General features: G+C 40.6%; 1 protein-coding gene across 11 annotated transcripts in view; it reads right to left on the reverse strand.

Annotated features, from left to right (window-relative positions):
* Positions 1–25,631, reverse strand: part of PHACTR4 (phosphatase and actin regulator 4) — a 120,399-nt gene that overhangs the window by 57,523 nt on the left and 37,245 nt on the right. The window contains exon 2 of one of the 11 annotated variants that reach the window (XM_055389533.2): positions 4,976–5,133. The exons of 8 other annotated variants lie outside the window; for them this stretch is intronic. In XM_055389533.2, the coding sequence (XP_055245508.1) occupies positions 4,976–5,021 (46 nt within the window). In that variant the 5' untranslated portion in view covers positions 5,022–5,133. Of the gene's footprint in view, positions 1–4,975; positions 5,286–25,631 lie in introns of those variants that run through there. 2 more of the 11 variants (XM_019013774.4, XM_063701182.1) reach the window with 2 other exon arrangements.

Genomic DNA, 25,631 nt, shown 5'->3' on the forward strand with positions numbered 1-25,631 from the left:
GAACCTGGGAGGTGGAGGTTGCAGTGAGCCGAGATCGCGCCACTGCACTCCAGCCTGGGTGACAGAGTTGAGACGAACGAACGAAAGAAAAAAAGAAAGAAGAGAGAGAGAGAGAGAGAAAGAAAGAAAGAAAGACAATGAAATCCTGTCATTCTCAGCAACATGGATGGAACTAAGGACATTATTTTGAGTTAAATAAGCTAGGAACAGGAAGTTTAACATCACATGTTCTCACTCATACATAGAAGCTAAAAAAAAGTTGATCTCAGGAGAAAAAAGTACAACAGAGGCTTCTAGAGGCTGGGAGAGATAATGGGAAGGGATGGGTAGGGAAAGATTTGTTAAAGAATACAAAATTACAGCTAGATAAGAGGAAAAAGTTCTAGTGTTCTATGCCACTGCAGAATGACTATAGTTAACAATAATATGTGGTTTCAAATAGCTGAGCAGGATTTCAACCTTCCCAATATAAATAAATACATGTTGGAGATGATGAATATGCTAATTACCCTAATCTAATCACATCATATATATGGAAATATCCACTATGTAGCCCATGAACAGGTACAATTATTTTCAATTAAAAAAAAATTTGCCAGGCACAGTGGCTCACACTTGTAATCCCAGCACTTTGGGAAGCCAAGGCAGGCAGATCACTTGAGGTCAAGAGTTTGAAAGCAACCTGGCCAACATGGCGAAACCCCATCTCTACAAAAATACAAAAATTAGCCAGGCTTAGTGGTGGGCACCTGTAGTCCCAGCTACTTGGGAGGATGAGACAGGAGAATCACTTGAACCTGGAAAGCAGAAGTTGCAGTGAGTCGAAATCATGCCACTGCACTCCAACCTGGGTGACAGAGTGAGACTTCATCTCAAAAAAAAGTAAATAAATAAATACACAAACAAACAAACAAATAAAAACTTTTTTTTTTTTTTGAGACAGAGTCTCGCTGTCGCCAGGCTGGAGTGCAGTGGCACGATCTCGGCTCACTGCATCCTCCGCCTCCTTGTTTCAAGCGATTCTCCTGTCTCAGCCTCCTGAGTAGCTGGGACTACAGGCACGCGCCACCATGCTCAGCTAATTTTTGTATTTTTAGTAGAGACAGGATTTCACCATGTTGGCCAGGGTTGTCTCATCTCCTGACCTCGTGATTCACCCGCCTTGGCCTCCCAAAGTGCTGGGATTACAGGCATGAGACACTGCGCCCAGCCAAAAAAATACATTTTAAAAATAAAAAATAAATTGAAAAAATTCTTTGGTCTTGTGCCTAATTTAAGGATATGTGATAATTAGCTAGTTGTTTTAATATGACACATAGTAAAGAATTTTGGTGAGCAAAAAAACAGTTTTTATGTTCATTAAGAACTACAAAGTAGGATTTGAAAGTTTGTGTTTCTTTTTCTTGAGACAGTGTCTCCCTCTGACACCCAGGCTGGAGTGCAGAGGTACAATCATGAGTCACTGCAGCCTCAACCTACCAGGCTCAAGCGATCCTCCCACCTAAGCTTCCCAAGTAGCTGGGACTACAGATGAGTACCACCACAGTGGCTAAATTTTTATTTTTGTAGAAACGGTGTTGCCCTATGTTGCCCAGGCTGATCCCAAACTCCTGGACTCAAGTGATCCTCCTGCATCAGCCTCCCAAAGTGCTGGGATTATAGGCACGAACCAATGCACTCTGCCCTGATTGCAATGTTTTATCTAGATAAATCTACATGCTTCTCCTATGAACGTATTTTATTTAATTTTTTTCAATGAACTGATGAGAACTTATTTCCTTGAATGGATACCACAGCATAGATTCCTAATGTACATTCAAATACTCAGTTCACCAGTTGTTAGAAAGATCCTACAGTAGAAACTCTGGTTGGATATGGTTATAACATCTCATAAATTTGCATATGAGTCCTCATGCAAAGGTTATTTATTTGAAAGCAGACTCTGGTTAATAGCGCTGGCCTTCCATTACAAGTCAAGGGAATCAATTAACTTAAAAAAAGGAGTGGGTCCTTTTTTTAACTGCAGGACTGGTGGCTCACACCTGTAATCCTAGCACTTTGGGAGCCCGAGGTGGGAGGATCAATTGAGGCTAGAGTTCGAGACCAGCCTGGTCACCACAGTGAGACCCCGTTTTCACACACAAAAAAATTTTTTAAGTAAAAAAAAAAATTAAATTAAATTAAAAAAAAGCAGTATGCCTTAATCTTTAAAAAAATTTTACAAATATTTTGGATACTTTTTTCATACTTTAAATTCTCAACTAGAAGACAAACTTCTTGAGGGCATAGACATGAATAATATCTACATAGGGGCCTCTATGTTATTCACAGTGCCTGAAAGTAATAATAAATCAATTCAATATATTCATTCATGTGTTTTGCATCAGTTGACTTGCTAAACCTAGTACTATTAATTTCAAAGCTCAAAACTAAGTGCTGTATTATAGGCCTAGAATAGTAAACAGATAATTTAGGTTTTAATTTACTTTGTATATTTATCATTCCAAATAATATGGTGAGATTTTCCAAACAGCTACCCACATAAAGGCTTTGAAAATTAAATTAAGAAACTGTTGTTTGGTGAAAACCTTTATTGGAATTGGTATAGTCCTCAGGGTTTTCAGTTAAGCCTTCATAACCTGGTCCTGATCTGCTCAAACAGAATACATCCTGAATTATAAATAGCATAATAATGGAGTCAGTCCATGAAAACTGCTGATAGTCAACTACTTATTATCTAGGTAATAAGAAATAAAACCCCAAAATTAAATCCAGAGGAAACATAAAAACCTTAGTTAAGCTTCTGATTTCTATTTCTTCCTCAAATGTCTTTTATAAGGGCTACTGGTAGGAATAGAATTGATGAATTTCAGCTACTCTGGAGGCTGAGGCAGGAGAATGGCGTGAACCCGGGAGGCGGAGCTTTCAGTGAGCCGAGATCAAGCCACAGCACTCCAGCCTGGGCGACAGAGTAAGACTCCGTCTCAAAAAAAAAAAAAAAAAAAGAATTGATGAATTTGATTCTTACTTTTTTTCAGAAGCATACAAATACCAAACGTTACTCAGATGAACTTTTTTTTTTTTTTTTTCTTTTTGAGACGGAGTTTCACTCTGTCGCCCAGGCTGGAGTGCAGTGGCACGATCTCGGCTCACTGCAAGCTCCGCCTCCTGGGTTCACGCCATTCTCCCGCCTCAGCCTCCCGAGTAGCTGGGGCTACAGGCGCCCGCCACCACGCCCAGCTGATTTTTTTGTATTTTTAGTAGAGACGGGGTTTCACCGTGTTAGCCAGAATGGTCTCGATCGCCTGACCTCATGATCCGCCTGCCTCGGCCTCCCAAAGTGCTGGGATTACAGGCGTGAGCCACCGTGCCCGGCCTCAGATGAAGTTTTTAATACAGTATATAGATCTTAGATGGACATTCTTCTTAAATACCACCACTCAGCACTAAATTTTACTTGCTTTACAATTTACTGTTTGTCAAAGCCCTTTCATTTCCATCTCATAGATAAATGCCTAGCATTGAGTCCTTACTATACCTGCTAACAAACAACTAATGTTTGGCGTAGAAACCACAGGAGAATTTATGGCCCAAAAGTGAGTTATTTATCAAATATAGGAGAGTGTTTAATTCTGGAACCAAAGAAGCAAAATGTCATCAGAAGGGAATGTAGAAGAGAAGGATAGGGTGAGGTTTATCTTTATGTTCTAAATTTCATCTGTTAGGCTGGGTAGTGGCCCCAGATGATTCTTTATATTTTTCTTTATACCTTTTTCTATTTATGAAACATTTCATTTTTTAAAATGAGTTAATGAATTGATAAAGACACAGCCCTAGTGATCAAGGTAAAGTGAGTCAAGTCCTGACTTCGGTTCTGAAAATCTGTTGCTGAATGACTCACTTTGTGATCCATGTGCCTCAGTTTCAATAATACATGAAAAATACTGAAGATATTTCATCTAGGAAGCTCTCAGGTGAAAATACTACCTTTAGAAACAAAATCTCATTACATTATGAAACATTTGGGAGTGTTACCTGTGTTTCCACACTTTATGCTTTTTTTTTAAGTCACCAACATTTTTTGTTTCTGAAGAACAAAAAACAAAAAATGCAGCCTAGGACTGAACATGTTTTCTGCTGCTCCATAAATCAAAGTGAAGGTATAAATCTTTCTTAAATATTAGAATGTCCAGAAATGATTCACAGGCTTTCCCTAGTTTTGCTTATACTTAAGCAACCCTTTAATGAACATCTGCTTAAAACTGTTTTTCCCAATTTATGATTGTCATCTTATATTAAACCCTACAAGATTACGAAAATGAGCTTGCAGTGACAAGTGACTACCATTTCACATAGAAGATTTGAAACTCTGAGCTATACTCACAATCAGCTTGCTCTCTAGCTATCCCTTAGACAGTAACATTTCAAATGTAAAGTACTAACTTCAGAAAAGTTTATATCAAAGTGTTGATTTAAGAGAAACGGAAACACTAGCGCAATGGAAAATGCCTGAGACTTATTAGGAAAATGTATAACCAAGTCTAAAAACTTCATTCTTAAAAGTGGTTCTGTCTATAGAAGTCAACAGTTCTATTTTCCAAGTTTTGTAAAATACTAACAAAATATCTCTGAATTCTAAATAAGTTTCTGTAGCATTTATCTTTAGTAACGGCAAGAAATTAACAGACAATTCCTTAGCAATATAATATAAAAAACTTCAAAGAGATCAAGTAAAACAAAACTGTGGGCGATAAATTAATAAACTGAATTTAAGTTTTTAAGTTTTAAAAAACTTAATTTTTTAAAGTTTCTCGCCATGTTCTGCATGACTTCATTCATTCTTCACAAACATAAACATTTCAAAGTTGGGATCATCAACATTCTCGTGTTTAACTTCACATAAATACTCAAGTTCACCTGTAAATCTGCCTTGCTTCTGTCAAGATTTTCTGTTTCTCTGCCTTCTATTACTCACCAACTGCATCTGGATTTACCGGTCTGGAGACATCAGCTTGCCCCATGATTATATTGTCTGATGTATCTCACGACAACAAACTGTCCCGGACAAAAGCAAACTTTTCATAAAAGATAAATCCACATAAAGAGGGGACATGCGATCCTCTTTCAGTGTCACTGCCAAACATCAGGAAACGGCATAAGGTCAGTTCATCTGCTGAAGTTTCTGTTTCCCATACAGCCTGAGCACTTGCAGTTCTTACAAAACTGTCTTCACACTGGCACTCTTCACACAGGAATGCCTGTCATTCCAGAATGCACACTGTGTAGAGCTGAAGTGCAGGAAGGGGAGGAGACTGCCAACCACATTCTGGCTGCTGACTGGCATAGCCCAAAAGTCCACACCCCCTGTTCCTGACTTTTGAGCTTGGCCGCAACGCTCCAGGCTCTGAGTCACAGAAGAAAGGGAGCCTGCTCAAGAGTACACCAAAGAATTTACAAATTTAATCACACAAAAACACCAGGATGGTTTTGAGTAAAAGGCTAATTAGGAGCATTAGTCCATTCAAAGGTGTGTTTTAGACACAAGTTTACCTCAAAAGTATCAGATTTCACTGTGTTATGGACTGAATGTTTGTGTCCCCTTACAATTTATATATGGAAATTCTAACGACCAATGTGATGGTGATAGGAAATGGGTTCTTTGGGAGATAATTAGGTCATTGAGGGTTTTAAAGCCCTCACTAATAGGATTAATACTTTATCAAAAAGGACCCAGAGAGTTCTCTTTTTCCATCATGTGAGGCTACGCAAGAAGACAACTGTCTGGAAACCAGGAAGAAGGCCCTCACAGATACCCAGTCTCTTGGCACCTTGACCTTGGACTTCCCAGTATCCAGAACTGTTAGGAATAAATGTCTGTGGCTGGGCCTGGTGACTCATGCCTGTAATCCTAGCACTTTGGGAGGCCAAGGCTGAAGGATTACTTAAGCCCAAGAGCTCGAGATCAGCGTGGGTAACATAATGAGACTCTGTCTCTATAAAAAATTTAAAAATTAGCCAGGCATGGTGGCATGTGCCAGTAGTCCCAGCTACTGGAGGGAGGGGAGGTGAGGTGGGAGGATTGCCTGAGCCCAGGAGGTGAGTTGTGAGCTGTGATTACACCACTGCACTCCAGCCTAGGCAACAATGCAAGACCCTGTCTCAAAAATAAATAAATAAAAATAAAAGAAAGAAAGAAATGTTTGTTGTTTAAGCCCCCCAGTCTATAGTATTCTGTTATAATAGCCTGAACAGACTAAGACATGCTGCTTATTCTAAAATTTTATTTCCTACCTGTAGGTGGGCATGCCTAAAGCAAGGTGAGATCTATGTACTGGGAATTAATAACATTAGAAACAATATTTTAGGATTGAATATACCTTTTCTGAGAATACAAACAAATATTTCTGAAAATCTGCTTACTAAAACAATAAACGAAATAAATATTTGGAAGGTATTATATAATAGTCTCTTCCTGCTAAAACTCAATAATTTCCATATGATCTTGGGGAATAAAAAATTACAAAGAGTAGCCCTACATGCTGGGCATAATACATGGAAAGATCAGCTAATCACATGCAGCAAATGAACGTCCAGTTTGCACATTGATTTTTCCTTTTTTATCCATAACTAACTTACATATAGCCAAGTACATAAATATTAAGGATACAGCTTGATAAATTTTTATTTAGTATACTAACACTAAATTTTCTAAATGTAAAAAAGACACACATAACACAACCTTAACATAACCTCCACATAACCTGGATTATTCCACTAACATCTGAAGGTAAAAGAGGAAGCTAACAATTCTGAGTAATATATTAAGGAGTTTTACACTTGTTACTGCATTTAATCATCACCACAACTAACCATGCATTGTGAGGTATATTTATTTACCCTATTTTCAGATAAGAAAACTAGGGCTAGTAAGGTCAAATCCTGTGTCTAATATCACCAAGCTAGTAAGTACCAAAGCCCTAATATTCCTTCAATAAAAGACAGCTACCACTGGGTGGAGTGGCGTGCACCTGTAGTCTCAGCTACTCAGGAGGCTGAGGTGGGAGGATCACTTGACACCAAGAGTTTGAGTCCAGCCTCGGCAACACAGTGAGCCCTGTCTCTAAAAAAAAAAATTAAAATAATTTTTTAAAAAAAGACAGCTACCAAAAAATGGGAGTTTTTCATTTAAATCTTTATTCTCCAAACTGAGATCCCAGAAAGATTTCTAGCACCTGAACTTTCCTGTACTTAGCTTGTCCTTGGTACAATCTCTTCTCTATTATCTTAGCCCCATTATCTGCTTTTGATAGAGAAAAAACAGCAAAGGTAACAAATAAGAAAACCTCAATGCTAAGGCATCAGTAAGGGAAAAAAGTACAGAAACATTCAGACAACATTAAATTGTTAATATTGGTAGTAATTAGAAAAACATTATGATGTTGACCATTAAAACAGGAAAGAAAGTAAAAGGAAAAATGCACTGAAAGCACAATTCAATAATGCCCAATACTTTGGAACCTAGGTACTTATACTTATTAGCCTAAAAGCAGACTATGAGCAAAAGCAGTTTCCATTATTGTAAAATGGGAATGCAAAAGGTGGCAATGCATTGCTTGGCACTCAGGAGGTGCTCAACGTATTGTAATTAACAACATCGTTATCACCATCACCATCATCATCATGGAACTAACACAGTATATTGCTTAAGAGCATGAGCTTTGGAGTCAGATTGAAATTTTAATTCCAGCTCTACCACTTATTAAGTGTTAATACTAGACAAGTTACTTCACCTCTCTAAGTCTCAGTTTTCTAGTATTATAAAAGTATACAACAATTACTAGTACAAGGCTGGACGTGGTGGCTCACGCCTATAATCCCAGCACTTTAGGAGGCCAAGGCAGGCAGATCACCTGAGGTCAGGAGTTTGAGACCAGCCTGGCCAACATGGTGAAACCCTGGCTCTACTAAAAATACAAAAATTAGCTGGGAGTGGTGGCACATGCCTGTAATCTCAGATACTCAGGAGGCTGAGGCATGAGAATCGCTTGAACTCAGGAAGCAGAGGTTGCAGTGAGCCACGATCATGCCACCGCACTCCAGCCTGGGCAACAGAGCGAGACTCTGTCTCGAAGGAAAAAAAAATTGTTAATACAGGGAATTTGTAAGGATTAAATGACATGAACAGAAATAAAGTGCTTTGTAATGTTCCTGGTACCTGAAAACCTCTCAATAAATGCAAATCGAGAAAGGAGAGGCCAGGTCAAGAGTATGACTCCAGGGAGCAAGTTGGAAGAAGCAGGCCAGAGAGAAAGTCTGAACACAACCAGTTGGTGTACAGAAATATTAAGCAAATGGAAGGACCCAGATAAAAGCATTACCTTGAATATTTGGGTAAGTTCAAACTGGGCACATTGAAAATACACACACACACACACACACACAGCCCAGAAACAGTACCTTCTAATCTAATTTATGTAGACATGACCATACAAAAGTATAACAAGATAGATTTATGGATCTAGGTATAGCTGCTAAAACCATCTGCCAAATTTAAATGCCAAAATAAAAACGACCTGCCAAATGTAAAAGGCCAGGCACAGTGGCTCATTCCTATAATCCCAGCATTTGGAGAGGCAAAGGTAGGAGGATCCCTCGAGCCTAGGAGTTTGAGATCAGCCTGGGCAATATAGTAAAGCCCTGTCTCTAATAAATAAAATAAAATAAAAGCCAAATCTTGGCATGGCTCACTGCTGATTCTACGATATTGTGAGAGTGTCAATAACACTTAAAGAATGAAAGGGGCTGGGCACAGTGGCTCATGCCTGTAATCCCAGCACTTTGGGAGGCCAGGGTAGGCAGATTGCAAGGTCAGGAGATTGAGAACATCTTGGCCAACATGGTGAAATCCCGTCTCTACTAAAAATACAAAAATTAGCTGGGCTTGGTGGTGCGTGCCTGTAGTCCCAGCTACTCAGAAGGCTGCGGCAGGAGAATCACTTGAACCTGGGACGCAGAGGTTGCAGTGAGCCAAGATAGCGCTACTGCATTCCAGCCGGGGTGACAAGAGTGAAACTCCATCTCAAAAAAAAAAAAAAGAAAGGATTCTTAGCAATCTTTTGGCTCAATTTCAATCTCCTACTTTTTGCAGAAGGAGGAAACTGAGGTTCAAAGAGGTTAAATGCCTGCTCAGAGCCAGGACTAAAATCCAGGTATCCTTATTCTGACTCCTGGACTTACTGAAGCTCTTGTATAAATGGCCAAGAATTTTTAAGCTCCAAAAGAAATATTTATTTTCCAAGGAAGTCCATGCTCTACAACTAATCTCTTAGAAATGCTAAATTTAGACAGGTGCAGTGGCTCACGCCTGTAATCCCAGCACTTTGGGAGGCCAAGGTGGGCGGATCACGAGATTAGGAGTTCGAGAAGAGCCTGACCAATATGGTGAAACCCCATCTCTACTAAAAATACAAATATTAGCCGGGCGTGGTGGCGGGAGCCTGTAATCCCAGCTACTCAGGGGGCTGAGGCAGGAGAATGGCTTGAATCCAGGAAGCGGAGGTTGCAGTGACCAAGATTGCACCATTGCACTCTAGCCTGGGTGACAGAGCGAGACTGTCTCAAAAAATAAAATAAAAAACAAAATAAAAAGAAATGCTAAGTCTAGGCCCGGTGCAGTGGCTCACTCCTGTAATCCCAGCACTTTCAGAGACCGAGGCGGGCGGATCACCTGGGGTCAGGAGTTTGAGACCAGCCTGGCCAACATGGTAAAACTCCGTCTCTACTAAAAATACAAAAAGTAGCCTGGTGTGGTGGCTGGCACCTGTAGTACCAGCTACACAGGAGGCTGAGGCAGGAAAATTGCTTGAACCTGGGAGGCAGAGGTTGCAGTGAGCTGAGATTGTGCCAGTGCACTCCAGCCTGGGTGACAGGGCGAGACTCTGTCTCAAAAAAAAAAAAAAAAGAAAAGAAAGAAAGAAAGAAATGCTAAGTCTGTTGCCTATGTGCCAAGACACTACATGTTCCCTGACCATCATGTTTCATTTTTCTTCTAACAATCAGTATTTACTCTGTGCTAATTGGTAAGTAGACAAGCAGAAAGGTAGGACGATACTGGCACACTAATGACATTAAAATTAACAATAAAGCCTTGAGTTCATTTTAGTCTTCCATGCATTATGTTTTAGAAATGTGAAAGGAAGAATCACTTTAACTTTGTAAGAAGTAGACAGCTATCTCCCGTTATTTGTTAGCTAATAAGATACTCCCTTTTTAGAGTACTTATTCTCCCCAGCTTAGTCCCTCAAGGGGAAGTAGCAGAATTAAAATTTGTGATTCTCTTCCTATTTTACTTAGGGAAAGAACAAGAAACCTTAGGTCAGGTGCAGTGGCTCACGCCTCTAATCCCAGCACTTTGGGAGGCCAAGCGGGGGTCGCTTGAGTCCAGGAGTTCAAGACCAGCCTGGGTAACATGGTAAAACCCCATCTCTACAAAAAAAAAAAAATACAAAAATTAGTCAGGCATGGTGGCACATGCCAGTGATCCCAGCTACTTGGGAAGCTGAGGCAGAAGGATTGTTTGAGCCCAGGATGCGAAGTTGCAGTGAGCTGAGATCGTGCCACTGAACTCCAGCCTGGATGACACAGTGAGACCCTGTCTCAAAAAAAATAAAACACCTTAGAAAAATAAGATTTAATAGGCAAAGGAATTGAAGCTACCATTGAGATTTAGACAGCACTTAAAGCCCTCTAATGAGAGCCTTTTTTCATTTTTATTTTTTTTTACAGACAGAGTCTTGCTCTGTCACTTAGGCTGGAGTGCAGAGGTGCGATCATAGCTCACTGGAACTCCTGGCCTCAAGTAATCCTCCCACCTCAGCCTCCGGAGTAGCTAGAACATCAGGCATGTGCCACCCACCCAGCTAATTTTTAAATTTTTTTTTATAGAGACAGGGTCACACTATGTTGTCCAGGCAGTCTCAAACTCCTGGACTCAAGAGATCCTAGTGGGAGAAAAATTTAAAGTTTTACTTAAAAAAAAAAAGAGAGAGAGATCCTCTAGCCTCAGCTTCCCAAAGTGCTGGGATTATAGGCATGAGCCACTGCACCTGACCTAAGCCTTCCTTGTTTTATTAAAGAACTGTTTCTAATGACCACATATAACCTATAAATTGCTGGGCATACCAAAGATATTCTTTTTTTTTTTATACAGAGTCTCGCTCTGTCACCTGGGCTGGAGTGCAGTGGCACGATCTCGGCTCACTGCAACCTCCACCTCCTGGGTTCAAGTGATTCTCCTGCCTCACCCTCCTGAGTAGCTGGGATTACAGGCGTGCGCCACCACGCCCAGCTAATTTTTGTATTTTTAGTAGAGATAGGGTTTCACCATGTTGGTCAGGCTCGTCTCGAACTCCTAACCTCGTGATCTGCCCACTTCGGCCTCCCAAAGTGCTGGGATTACAGGCGTGAGCCAGTGTGCCCGGCCAAGATATTATTTTCCTAAAAGCCTAGATTTGGACAGTTCCACAGGTAGTGCTCAACAGAGAAACTTAAGATCATCAGCTAACAGCACAAGTTGCTCCAAAGCAGGCCACATAAATGTGAACTGAATTTCTCATCAGGAAGCCATGAATTGTTCCTTCCCTCCATTAAGCTAATGCTGATTTGTTAAAATTGTTTATAAGCAGTAAGACACTGTGGAATATCTTTCCCAGGTTCCATCTAGAAGATGTGGAAGACTTTATCTTCCTTTTCCTGAACAAAGTATAGTTTGAATTGTCTTCTTATATGTTAGTCATTGGGCTTCATTACTAAAGACAGACTGAGATCACAGTAAGCTTTTACTGTTGGTGTCTGACTCAGAGTTCTTTTTGGAATGTGGTGTTTGGTGTTTTAAATTCACTATAAAAATTGTATTGTAGTGGCTGGTGCAGTGGCTCACGCCTGTAATCCCAGCACTTTGGGAGGTCGAGGCAGGTGAATCACGAGGTCAAGAGATCAAGACCATCCTGGCTAACATGGTGAAACCCTGTCTTTACTAAAAATACAAAAATTAGCTGGGCATGGTGGCACGTGCCTGTAGTCCCAGCTACTTGGGAGGCCAGGATGGTCTAGATCTCCTGACCTCATGATCCACCCGCCTCGGCCTCCCAAAGTGCTGGAATTACAGGCATGAGCCACTGCACCCAGCCCCATGTTTATATATATATATATATATATTGTTTTGTTTTTTTGGAGACGGAGTCTCGCTCTGTGGCCCAGGCTGGAGTGCAGTGGCGCGATCTCAGCTCACTGCAAGCTCCGCCTCCTGGATACACTCCATTCTCCTGCCTCAGCATCCCGAGTAGCTGGGACTACAGGCGCCTGCCACCATGCCTGGCTAATTTTTTGTATTTTTTAGTAGAAACAGGGTTTCACTGTGTTAGCCAAGATGGTCTCGATCTCCAGACCTCGTGATCCGCCTGCCTCGGCCTCCCAAAGTGCTGGGATTACAGGAGTGAGCCACTGTGCCCAGCCTATATTTTTAATAAACAGTTTACAAGATCAATCACAAGAGTAGAATGCTTTAAATTAAATGTATTTTTATGCTGAAGTATGAATACAAATTGGATTACCTAGGAAAATCAGCTCTTGACTATTTTAATTATAGCTCCCTCAGCTTAATTCAGCATACTTCTTTCTTATGGCTTGAGATGTCTGAGGGAGGTAAACTCCAGTGAGGGGTTAGGAAGAAGTCACTTTCCTCTAGGACGTGATGACCAACAGAAATTACTAGCAAATCACACAAATACATATTCACATCAAAGACTAATTTTCAACCTCTGAATATATAATTAGGGGAAAGAGCAGCTTTCTTTTCTTTACCCCATGATCTACTCTAGGCTGGCTGGCACTGGATAGTTAAGGGAGGTAACATCCTACAATTGATAACATGTGCCTCAAGCTACATGTGGAAATTAGAAAGCCTTGCTGGTAATCTGCAAACTCTTCATTTCTCATCTATTTGTACAAATTGCTCCCTTCGCCAGGAATTTCTCTCCTAGATATATTTGGCAAATTCCTACCCATCCATTAAGAACTGTCTGGAAGGCCGGGCGCGGTGGCTCATGCCTGTAATCCCAGCACTTTGGGAGGCCGAGGAGGACAGATCACGAGGTCAGCAGATCGAGACCATCCTGGCTAACATGGTGAAACCCTATCTCTACTAAAAATACAAAAAAAATTAGCCTGGTGTGGTGGCGGGTGCCTGTAGTCCCAGCTACTCGGGAGGCTGAGGCAGGAGAATGGCTTGAACCCAGGAGACGGAGCTTGCAGTGAGCCAAGATCACGCCACTGCACTCCAGCCTGGGTGACAGTGCGAGACTCTGTCTCAAAAAAAAAAAAAAAAAAAAAAAGAACCTGAAAGAGTCAGCCATAGGAGGGATGACAGAAGTGAGAAAAAGGTACAAGCATCAAGGGATAATACAGGAGAGGTAAAGAGCTAATCATAACTATGGTTTTCTGGACACACCACCAAAAAAAAGTTTTTTTCTCTGACCTCAGGACAAAGCTAGACACACTTACACCTACCAATATATGTTGGCATAGTGCCTAAGTTATCATACTCTGTTATTAAGTACACCAGCCTGAAATGCAGTAATCTTCAGACTTCTCAATTAAGCTAGAAATTCCTTGTGGGCAGGGCCCATGATGTATTTATCCTTAAACTCTCAATGCTTGTCACATTTGATGTACAGTATACATGCACCGAGTATTATTAATCTTGAGTATAAGGAAAGAAACAGCATTCTTTAATTTTAAGCTTTTCTCAGAGATTCTATTCTACCATAGACTATTTTACCCTGGCAGAATATTCATCCACTATATTCATCCAAGGTAGGCTATTCATCCACTATTCTACCATGGATAGAATAGCCCATCATCTCTACATTTCTTCTGACCTCCAACAGTGGAACTTTTCTCACGGAGGCCAGAAAAAACGTCGAGACCATAGACTACTCTATCATTCCACACAATCCTGGGAGCTGCTGTGAAACTCTTACTTTTGTGGGGAAAAAATGGTATGTTCATGTGGTTTTTGAGAACATACTGCTTTGCAAGTAGTAAGAAAGGAGATAGATTTGTCATATGAACCTTCACATACTCCCTCATTTAATCACAACTGTGAGGCTCAAGATCCTTAGTAGGAAGTGTTTGTACTTCATGTGAACTAGCCTGAAGAACAGGCTGAAAGCGACAGAAGGTTAAAGTTAAGGCAGGGCCACTGGAATCACTAGATACTCATGCCACTTACCACAAATAATACTGGTTTATTTCTGTGGCTAGCTCACTGGATGCGAAAAACAAACAAACTGCCTCCTATTCTACATCAAACGCTGTAACTTTTGTTCTCTCCCTTGCCTCCACTTTTAGAAGGCAGCATGGCTTACCAATGGAAAAAAGCACAGGGTTTACAGTCATATAACTATGTAAAATCTCAGCTTTCCCATTTACTGATTAGGTTACTCTGGAAAGTTACTTTACTTACATGCACTTCAGTTTACACATCTGTAAAATGAAGAAAACTGCTCATAGAGTTATGAGGATTAAATAAGAAAAATTTCCAAAGACTACCTAATGATTAGAGGTGCTTAATATATTTTGGCTCCTCTCCTTCCATTTAGATTCTCTATATAAATGAACCCCACCTCCCCAATAGTTTAAATTAAACCACCACAGTTCTTTAGGAAAAACTGGAGAGGTTCTGTCATGCTTTTATGTCACATTAGCTACATTATCTCTTCTTCTCTCAATAATGGTAGGCATGAAGTAATGTATATGTTTAAAACCTACAATATGTTGTACTTTTATTAGCGAGAGAAACTGAAATTATGCCAGCAGGATGGCTTTCAGCTCCACAAAATGAAAGATCACACTCAAAGAAACTGGAGATATGGGGATTCTGCCTTGTTGCTTTCTCTTCAAGTTTTGGTTTTCAAGTCAATAAGCTCTTGAGGATATCCCAGGGGATAGGGAGAAGATTCTGGAACTGAGGAAGGAGTTATAAGAAATCATAATCAACAGGAAAGTTTCAGTTAATATTGGATAGGGATTTGAGGAGTTCCTTAAGGTCCAGTAAAGTCAGTGGGAAAGGCAGGCCTAGAAGAAAGTGAGAACTAGCTGAATGGAGATGAGAAGATGTAGAAAAAGTAAGTGAGCAAAAGGTTCATATGTTGTGGGATGAAGGAAAAGGGGAAATGAGAAGAGGATGTAAATGACACTGATGGAACTTTAAACCACCATGTGACATCAGACAACTGATTCAAATCATTGCCAAGTCCCTTCCAACCAATGATTTAACCGATTCAGTATTCTGTTTTAAATAATGGTTCAAAGAAATGTTTTTAGTTTTCTAAATTTTTTTCTTGTCAGTGATTTGAAGCTCACAAAGAAATAAATGTTTTACTATGGAAAGGGTAGTGACCATAGTGTACTCTATATAACTAATCTAACTCAATGCTTGCTATATGCAAAATAAGTGTTAAATGAATTAGATTATAATTATTGAGAAACCACAACCCTCACTTATTCACTCCACAAATATTTGCTGAGTACTTCTAATGTGTCAGGTATCATTCTAGGTGTTGGGACACAGCAGTGAATACAACAGGGGAAAATAATCCCTGCCCTCTTCCCATTACATTAGATGGTGACAAGTACCACAGAGTAAAAAAGGGAGGAAAGGAAAATAAGGTGGGCTGAAAGGAAGGGTGCTAAATTATAAACTGGGTGAGCAGAAGGGCCTCAGTGGGAAGATGATGTATAAGTGAAGACCCGCAGTAAACAACACATTCCTAAATTAACTTCCTCTGTCTTCTTCCTAATACTATAGCCTTTTTATTTTTTATTTTTTATTTATTTTTTGAGACAGGGTCTCGCTCTGTTGCCCAGGCTGGAACGCAGTGGCGCAATTTCAGCTTACTGCAACATCCGCCTCCCGAGTTCAAGTGATTCTCCTGCCTCAGGCCCCCAAGTAGCTGGGATTACAGGTGCGCACCACCATGCCTGGCTAATTTTTGTATTTTTAGTAGAGACGGGGTTTCACCATGTTGGCCAGGCTGATCTCAAACTCCTGACCTCAAGTGATCCACATCCCGCTGCCTCCCAAAGTGCTGGGATTACAGGTGTGAGCCACTGCGTCCGGCCAAATATTATACTGTTATTGGTTCTAATGGCAGCAAAACAAAAAGCAACATTTCCAAGCATACTAAAAGTTAATAAGAATTACATTATTTTAATCATTGGTAGAGAAGTATTGGTTATCAAACATGCTGCTCAGTTCTCAAATGTCTATGTGTACTGTCCAATACTGTGGCCACTAGCCACACATGATTATTTACATTATTAAAATGAGATACAATTTACAATTCAGTCTCTCACTTTTACTAGCCACATTTTAGGTGCTCAGTAGCTAGCTACATATGACTACACATGGGAGAGTGGCAGATACAGAACATTTCCATCTTTGCGGAAAGTTCTACTGGACATGCTGAACTTAAAAGGATTTTTAAAGCCCACTCAGAATTCTTCCAAGGCCAGGTGCAGTCCAGGTTCATTACTGTAATCCCAGCACTTTGGGAGGCCAAGGTGGGAGGACTGTTTGAGCCCAGGAGTTTGAGACCAGTGGGAGCAGATCTTGTCTCTATTAAAAAAAAAAAAAAGTCTTCCAGTAATAACAGAGTATCTCAAAGAACCAATTCCACGTTTCTTTTTTTTTTTTTGAGACGGAGTCTCGCTCTGTCGCCCAGGCTGGAGTGCAGTGGTGCAATCTCGGCTCACTGCAAGCTCCGCCTCCCGGGTTCACGCCATTCTCCTGCCTCAGCCTCCAGAGTAGCTGGGACTACAGGTGCCCACCACCACGCCTGGCTAATTGGTTTTTTTTTTTGTATTTTTAGTAGAGATGGGGTTTCACTGTGTTAGCCAGATAGTCTTGATCTCCTGACCTCGTGATCCACCCGCCTCAGCCTCCCAATGTACTGGTATTACAGGCGTGAGCCACCATGCCTGGCCTCCCAATTCCACGTTTCATCAGCATGTGTTATCTGTTTTTCATAGTACCAACTACTATTGGTAGTATGCGCTGAAGAAATCTTCACAGCTAAATAAAAGTTTCATTTTATTTAGTTTCAAACTATTGGACTATTTATATTCACAATTTTTTTTTTTGAGAAGGTTTCTCGCTCTGTTGCCCAGACTGGAATGCAGTGGTGTGATCTCAGCTCACTGCAACCTCCGCCTCCCGGGTTCAAGCGATTCTCCCGCCTCAGCCTCCCGAGTAGCTGAGATTACAGGTGCCTGCCACTACGCCTGGCTAATTTTTGTATTTTAGTAGAGACGGGGTTTCACCATGTTGGTCAGGCTGGTCTCGAACTCCTGACCTCAGGTGATCCGCCCATCTCTGCCTCCCAAAGTGCTGGGATTACAGGCGTGAGCCACCGCGCCCGGCCCAGCTGACATCTATTAAGGAACCAAGAGGTATCACTGATGTGTAGAAACTAGTCAGAAATCAAGGAGCCCACATCACAGAGGTTTGAAACATGTGACTATGACTAGTGACTCAAAGAGATGACTATTAGCCACTGCCAATTATTCTTCCTTCTCTCTCTTTCACAACTCTTCCTAATTCGGCTGGCCCTCAATATTCACTTTCAGTGAGTGAGAAAGAAACCTGAATATTACCAACACTAGATATCCAGCGGGAACACAGTATGTGTCTGATGACAGCTAGCTATAACATTTGTAAAAGTTATGCAGAAATTCCTAACAAGAAATCTCCTTAAACAATATCGTTTTCCAGTACATGAATAGGAGAATATAGCCTTCATTCTCTACTAAATAAAAATTCTCAGTAATGAACACCTAGTTACACTACGACTCAATAAAAATTCCTGTAGAAGAACTAGGATGACTATATAAATAGTGTTTATATCAAACCTCTTCAAGCCAGTAATTCAAAAGCACTTTGTTGTTGTCAGGCTTGGTGGCTCACTCCTGTAATCCCAGCACTTTGGGAGGCTGGGAGGCCAAGGCAGGCAGATCATGAGGTCAGGAGTTTGAGACCAGCCTGGCCAACACGGTGAAACCCTGTCTCTACTGAAAATACAAAACTTAGCTGGGTGTGGTGGTGGATGCCTGTAGTCCCAGCTACTGGGGAGGCTAAGGCAGGAGAACTGCTTGACCCTGGGAGGTGGAGGCTGCAGTTAGCTGAAGATCGTGCCAATGCACTCCAGATTGGGTGACAGTGAGACTCTGTCTCAAGATAAAGAAATACATAAATAAATAAATAAAATTTAAAAAATAAGGCTGGGCGTGGTAGCTCATGCCTATAATCCCAGCACTTTGGGAGGCCAAGGCAGGTGGATCACCTAAGGTCAGGAGTTCGAGACCAGCCTGACCAACAGTGAAAATGCCATCTCTACTAAAAATACAAAAATTAGCCGGGGTGGTGGTGCATGCCTGTAACCCCAGCTTCCCAGGAGGCTGAGGCAGGGAGAATTGTTTGAACCTGGGAGGAAGAGGTCGCAGTGAGCCTAGATTGCACCACTGCATTCAAAGCTGGGCGACAGAACACAACTCCATCTCAAAAAAAAACACAACAAAAAAATAGGCCAGCCGCGGTGGCTCACACCTGTAATCCCAGCACTTTGGGAGGCTGAGGCGGGCAGATCACAAGGTCAGGAGATCGAGACCATCCTGGCTAACACAGTGAAACCCCATCTCTACTAAAAATAGAAAAAATAAGCCAAGTGTGGTAGCACGTGCCTGTAGTCCCTGCTACTTGGGAGGCTGAGGCAGGAGAATCACTTGAACCCAGGAGGCGGAGGTTGCAGTGAGCTGAGATGGTGCCACTGCACTCCAGCCTGGGTGGTAGAGAGACTCTGACTAAAAAAAAATAATAAATAAAATTTAAAAATAAAAATAAATGAAAATAGCTCTTCAGCTGGATATGGTGGCTCACGCCTGTAATCTTAGCACTTTGGAAGGCTGAGGTGGGAAGATTGCTTGAGCTCCGGAGGTGGAGACCAGCCTAGGCAACAAGGTCGGGAGTGGTGGCATATGCCTGTGGTTCCAGCTACACAGGAGGCTGAGGCAGGAGGGTCACTTGAACTCAGGAGGTAAAGGCTTCAGTGAGCCGTGTTCACACCATTGTACTCCAGTCTGGGCAACAGAGTGAGACCCTGCCTCAAAAATAAAAATAAATAAATAAATTAATTAATTAATAATTTTTAAAAATAGCTCTGCTTTTCTAGTTCCTGTAAGAAACACTTAGAAGGACAAAACTGCAGCACTACCAGTTTTTAATCACTCAAAGCTGATTTCTGGTCTCTATTTCTTCTCTCCTTGATTTATGTTTCCTGGTTTCTGATCATTTCCCTAAATGGTAAAAACTGGTATCTGAAAAATTAGAACATAAATAAAATAAAGTTAAGTTCAAATTTATCTACTCTGTTATGTGTGAAAAGATTTGAAGAAAGCTAAAACTTAGAAAATAAACTAAATTCAACTTCCCAAGTATTCCTTCTCCCAATTCTCTATGAATAATAATAGCTAACATGAATTCAACGTGTGTGTTATAATCCCAACGATTATTCTAAATATTTTACATATACTAACTTGTCTAATTCTTACAAGTCTATGAGCAAGACAGCATTTATTATCCCCATTTTATATATGAGGAAACTGAGTCACATAGGAGTAAACTGGTCTAAGTTAAAAACTGGCAAAGTTAGGATTCACATCTAAGTAATCTGGATCTGAGTCTCCATTCTTTGCTACACCATAAACCTACATATACAACAAAAACTCTCTAGCCATAGTCTTTCATGAGAAACCCAAAATTACTGAAGCACAGGTTTATATAACCTTTTAACCATACTTACGCTACTTGGAGCATTATTATTAGCAATGTACAAGTATGTTTTATGACAGCGCAAGATATTTATTTACTCATTTATTTATTTATTTATTTATTTATTTGAGGCAGGATCTTGCTCTGTTGCCCAGGCTGGAGTGTAGTGATATGATCATACTTCACTGCAGCCTCGACCTCCCTGGCTTAAACAATCCTCCCATCTCAGCCTCTTAAATAGCTGGGACTATAGGCATGCACCACCACACCTGGCTAATTTTGTTTATTTTTTGTCAAGACAAGGTCTTGCTATGTTGCCCCAGAAAGGCCTTGAACTCCTGGGCTCAAGGGATCCTCCCGCCTCCCAGAGTGCTGGGATTACAGGCATGAGCCGCCATGCCCAGCCCTATCTATACTCTCTAAGATAGTTAAGAAGTCTCTAGTTTTAGGCCGGGTGTGGCGGCTCATGCCTGTAATCCCAGCAATTTGGGAGACGAGGCAGGCGGATTACCTGAGGTCAGGAGTTTGAGACCAGCCTGGTCAACATGGGGAAACCCCCTCTCTACTAAAACTACAAAAACATTAGCTGGGCGCAGTGGCATGCGCCGGTAGTCCCAGCTACTTGGGAGGCTGAGGCAGGAGAATTGCTTGAACCCGGGAGGTGAAGGTTGCAGTGAGCTGAGATGGCACCACTGCACTCCAGCCTGGCGACAGAGTGAGACTGTCTCAAAAAAAGAAGTCTCTAGTTTTTACCTATTTCCCCAGGGTCACCAAATTCTCTTTTTAGATACAAAACAAACACAGTAAAACAAAAAACTTGCCCTAAAGAAATCGCCACTAAACTGTTCAAAGAACACAGATATAGGAAAAGAAATATGGGCTGGTCAGAATGCAGTGGGGTTTACAACTAATTGATCACAACCACTTACAGATTTCTTTGTTCCTTCTCCCCTCCCACTGCTTCATTTGACTAGCCTTAAAAATAAAAAGTAAAGGAAAAGAAGGGAAATACAGTCATCCTTCAGCATCCAAGGGGGATTGGTTCCAGGACTCTCCTTGGACACCAAAATCCATGGATGTTTAAGTCCCTTATATAAAGTGGCAAAGTGTTTACATATAACCTATACACATCCTCCATAATACTTAGTCTTCTCTAGATTATTTATAATACCTAACAGTGTAAATGTGATGTAAAGTTTTTATACTGTATTTTTTAAAAATTGCATTATCATTTATTGTTGTATAATTATTATTTTTTCCCCAAGCATTTTCAATCTGTGGTTGGTTAAATCCATGGATGTGAAACCCTCAGAAACAGAGGGCTGACTACACATGCTATACAATTAAGTTTTAATAATTTCCACAAGTACAAATCATGCTGAATAACATGGCAGGAAATTCCAATAACACAAGTATTTTTATTTGTATAAAATAACTTCACTCTGTCTTACATTAAAAGTTCTCAATCTCCTCTTTGAGAGCTGAAAATGTAACTTACTCATCTTTTTCCTGCATGGCAGTTAGGGCAGTGAGCCAACAAAAATTTATTGAATGAATTAATAAGTCATTCAGTCAGCCAATCATACATCCATCCATCATTCACCTTTGGGGTGGGGTTAGGATAGTAACTGGCCTTCACTGAAACCAACATTAAGCCATGTATCCTGGATGTATTATGAGATTATAACCAGAACTAAACAAATACACACCTTTAGTATTAAGCCAAGCTCCCCATCCTAGCAGGAATGTCCTTCTTTGGTGCCACTTTTGTCTTATACTATTTAAGACATAATTCTTAAGCCTTCTTGCTATTTGTGCCCTTTGATTACTGAGCTCTAAACTGAAGTGAGGAAAAGACTGACTCACCCTGTGCAGGGAAATGGACAAAATAAAGCAGCCAGGCCTACCTTTTAGAGCATCCAAACTATTTTAAGAAATCAATGAAAAGAAACAGAATACAGCAGCATTAAAGGAAACCTAAATAAGAAATCTAAAAATTCTTAAAGAGGTCAAATATAATATTAATCTTTTTATGCAATAGTAAAAAGGAAAGCTATAGCTATAGATTACAATCTGATATGATGTTACTCTGGATACCGCAAGATAAAACACTGGTTTGATGAGGAATCAAAAAAAAAAAAAAAACCCACGAATCTTCAACGAGGATTAGAGGCCATCAGCACCATCTACAAGATGGTCCATTATACTACCATTACTTTCATTCAATGGAAGCCTCAATTATAACATGTGAGTGTGTATGTGTGTGTATATATGTGCACATGCCCATGTGCTCTGGTTTCATTGACGTTTCAAACAGTAATCTTGTAAAAATTACCCTGCCTTTGGGTCAACTCAAAGCTCTGATCATGAAAGGTCATTTTGAACAAGACAGGATATGCAGAAGCCAGCCAGTGACGTTGTTTTGACTGTAGTAATAAACACATTGTAGAACTGGTACAAAAACTGACAAATTGTTCAACAGAAAAGAACATAAAGTCCAAAAATACACCCAAGACCTTACAAAACTTACTGTGACCAAACTGGCATCATAAACCCATTAAAAAGGGGAGTTTGTTAACTTCTTAGCTTTAATTTTTTTCTAAGTTATATTTGATAATCACTTTGTCAAATATCAAAAGCTAATGTAAGTTCTCTTCAACTATTAATGTTGTATTAAACATACATAATAAATTTAGGAATAAATGACACCAATAATTTTTCCAGTTTTTCCCATTACTTGACATAATGGATCTATTTATTTACCTACAGCACACTTCTAGTTTTATCATATGGGCTATGTTGCTGAGATGACTCCTAGGCATTTTATAATTTGGGTTGTTATTGTAAATACCTCCTTTAGATTTTCTATAGATAACAATCCTCTTTTATTTTGAGACAGGGTCTCATCCTGTCACCCAGGCTGGAGTGCAGTGGCACAATCATGGCTTGTATTAGTTTGTTCTCACACTGCTATAAAGAAGTGCCCAAGACTGGGTAGTTTATAAAGGAAGGGGTTTAATTGACTCACAGTTCAGCATGGCTGGGGAGGCCTCAGGAAACTTACCATAATGGTGGAAGGTGAAGGAGAAGCAAGGTGTCTTCTTCACAAGGTGGCAGGAAAGAAGGGCTGAGTGAAGGGGGAAGAGCGCCTTATAAAACCATCAGATCTTGTGAGAACTCAGTATCATGAGAACAGCATGGGGTAAACTGCCCCCATAATTCAATTACCTCCACCTGGTCTCTACCTTGACACGTGGGGATAATAGGCATTATGGGGTTTACAATTCATGATGAGATTTGGGTGGGAAGACAAAGCCTACCCATATCAATGGCTCACTGCAGCCTCAATCTCCCAGGCACAAGTGATTCTCCCAGCCTCCTGAGTGGCTGGGACCACAGTACTGCCAGACCACTCACAGTTCATTTTTGTATTTTTTGTAGAGATGGGGTCTCACAACGTTGCTCAGGCTGCGCTCAGACGATTTGCCTGCCTCAGCCTCCCAAAGCACTGGGATTACAGGTGTGAGCCACTGCATCTGGCCTAGAGAACTGGTCTTGATCCTATCAAAGTATGTAAGCAATGTTGTAACAGAAAAAAATGAACTAGAAGGATATACACAACATTCGTGGTATGTACGGGTTGTCACTAGACAAAGGTGGTCAAAGGAGACTTTACCTAACAAGTTTTACTTTATAAAACGTGTCTTAATGTTATCAATTTTTAAATCAATTTGGTAGAAATGCAGATGTTGATATTATTTAAGTATTTAACAATAAAAATACATTATCCTATTCCTAGGGTAACTAAAGCTTTTAACTAGAAGAGTTGAATTTTCCCATCTACAAAGATAAGCAAGCATATCATTTTCGTTCTAGTTTTTGACCTATCAAGGTAATAATTTGTAACTATTTATAGATTAGCCAGGCATGGTGGCCGCTCACCTATAGTCCCAGCTATTCGGCAGGCTGAGGCAGGAGAATCACTTGAACCCAGGAGGCAGAGGTTTGAGTGAGCTGAGATCAAGTACTCCCACCTCTGTCGCCAGTACTCCCGTCTGGGCGACAGAGTAAGACTTCATCTCAAAAAAAGTGTGTGTGTGTATATATACACACACACATACATGTATCACTTTATATATGTTTTTTACACTTTATATATACACATATATATTTACACTTTATATGTGTGTGTGTATATATATGTGTGAAGTGATAATATATCTATATAATCCTTAGATATTGCAATAAATCCTCTTGGGTCATATTCTTTCAATATATTTATAGATTTGACATATCAAATGGGGAAAAAAACAGGCCAGCCACGGTCGCTCACGCCTGTAATCCTGGCACTTTGGGAGGCCAAGGCGGGTGGATTACTTAACTTCAGGAGTTCGAGACCAGCCTGGCCAACATGGTGAAACCCTGTCTCTACTAAAAATACAAAAAAATTAGCTGGGCATGGGGGCGGGCACCAAACAAGCAAAAAACAGCTAGCTATAAATTGGCATGTTAAAAAATGTAACTAGTGTACATAGAAAACTTCCCTAGAAAAAAATCATAAAAGTAGATATATCAAAATGTTATTAGTAATTACCAATGGATAGAAAGGTCAAATGATTTAAATTTTTCTCCTTTTTTTATTTTTTGAGATGGAGTCTCTCTCTGTCACCCAGGCTGGTGTGCAGTGGCACAATCTCAGCTCACTGCAACCTCTGCCTCCAGGGTTCAAGCAATTCTCCTGTCTCAGCCTCCCAAGTAGCTGGGACCACAGGCGCACACCATCATGCCCGGCTAAATTTTGTATTTTTAGTAGAGACAGGTTTCCACCATATTAGCCAGGCTGGTCTCGAACTCCTGACCTCAGGTGATCCACTGCCTCAGCCTCCCAAAGTCCTGAGATTACAGGTGTGAGCCATTGCACCTGGCCTTAAAATTTTCTCCTTTATGCCATATTTTCTCATTTTTCTCAAAGAAATATATATTGTTTTTGTAATAAGAAAAAATAATGATTTGTTGGATTTAATCTACATGTAATTTATATGGACTTTCTACAGCTGTATTAAGTGGAATAGAACAAATGTATTTGTTTGTTTTGTTTTGTTTTTTGTTTTTGAGATGGAGTCTTGCTCTGTCACCCAGTCCAGAGTGCAGTGGCGCAATCTTGAGTCACTGCAACCTCTGCCTCCCCGGTTTAGATGATTCTCCTGCCTCAGCCTCCCAAGTAGCTGGGGTTACAGGTGCCTGCCACCACGCCCAGCTATTATTATTATTATTACTATTATTTTGTATTTTTAGTAGAATACATGTTGGGCAGTGTGGTCTCAAACTCCTGACCTCATGTGATCTGCCTGCCTTGGCTTCCCAATGTGCTGGGATAGGCATGAGCCACCACATCCAGCCGGACAAATGTATTTTTCTACTATCTTTGTCAGCATTTATTTATTTAGAGATAGGGCCGTGCTCTGTCCTCCAGGCTGGAGTGCAGTGGCACAATCTCATTTCACTGCAGCCTTGACCTCCTGGGCTCAAGCAATCCTCCCACCTGAGCCTCCCAAATAGCTGGGACTATAGATGTGTGCCACCATACCTGGTTAACTTTTCAAAAGATTCTTGTGTTTTTTTTTGTTTTTTTTTTTTTTTTTGTAGGGTCTCCCAATGTTGCCTAGTCTGTTCTTGAACTCCTGGGCTCAAGCAATCCTCCCGTATGGGCCTCCTAAAGGACTGAGATTAGAGGCATGAGCCACTA

This window comes from Gorilla gorilla, chromosome 1 (genome assembly GCF_029281585.2).
Source record: "Gorilla gorilla gorilla isolate KB3781 chromosome 1, NHGRI_mGorGor1-v2.1_pri, whole genome shotgun sequence".
NCBI lineage: Eukaryota > Metazoa > Chordata > Mammalia > Primates > Hominidae > Gorilla > Gorilla gorilla.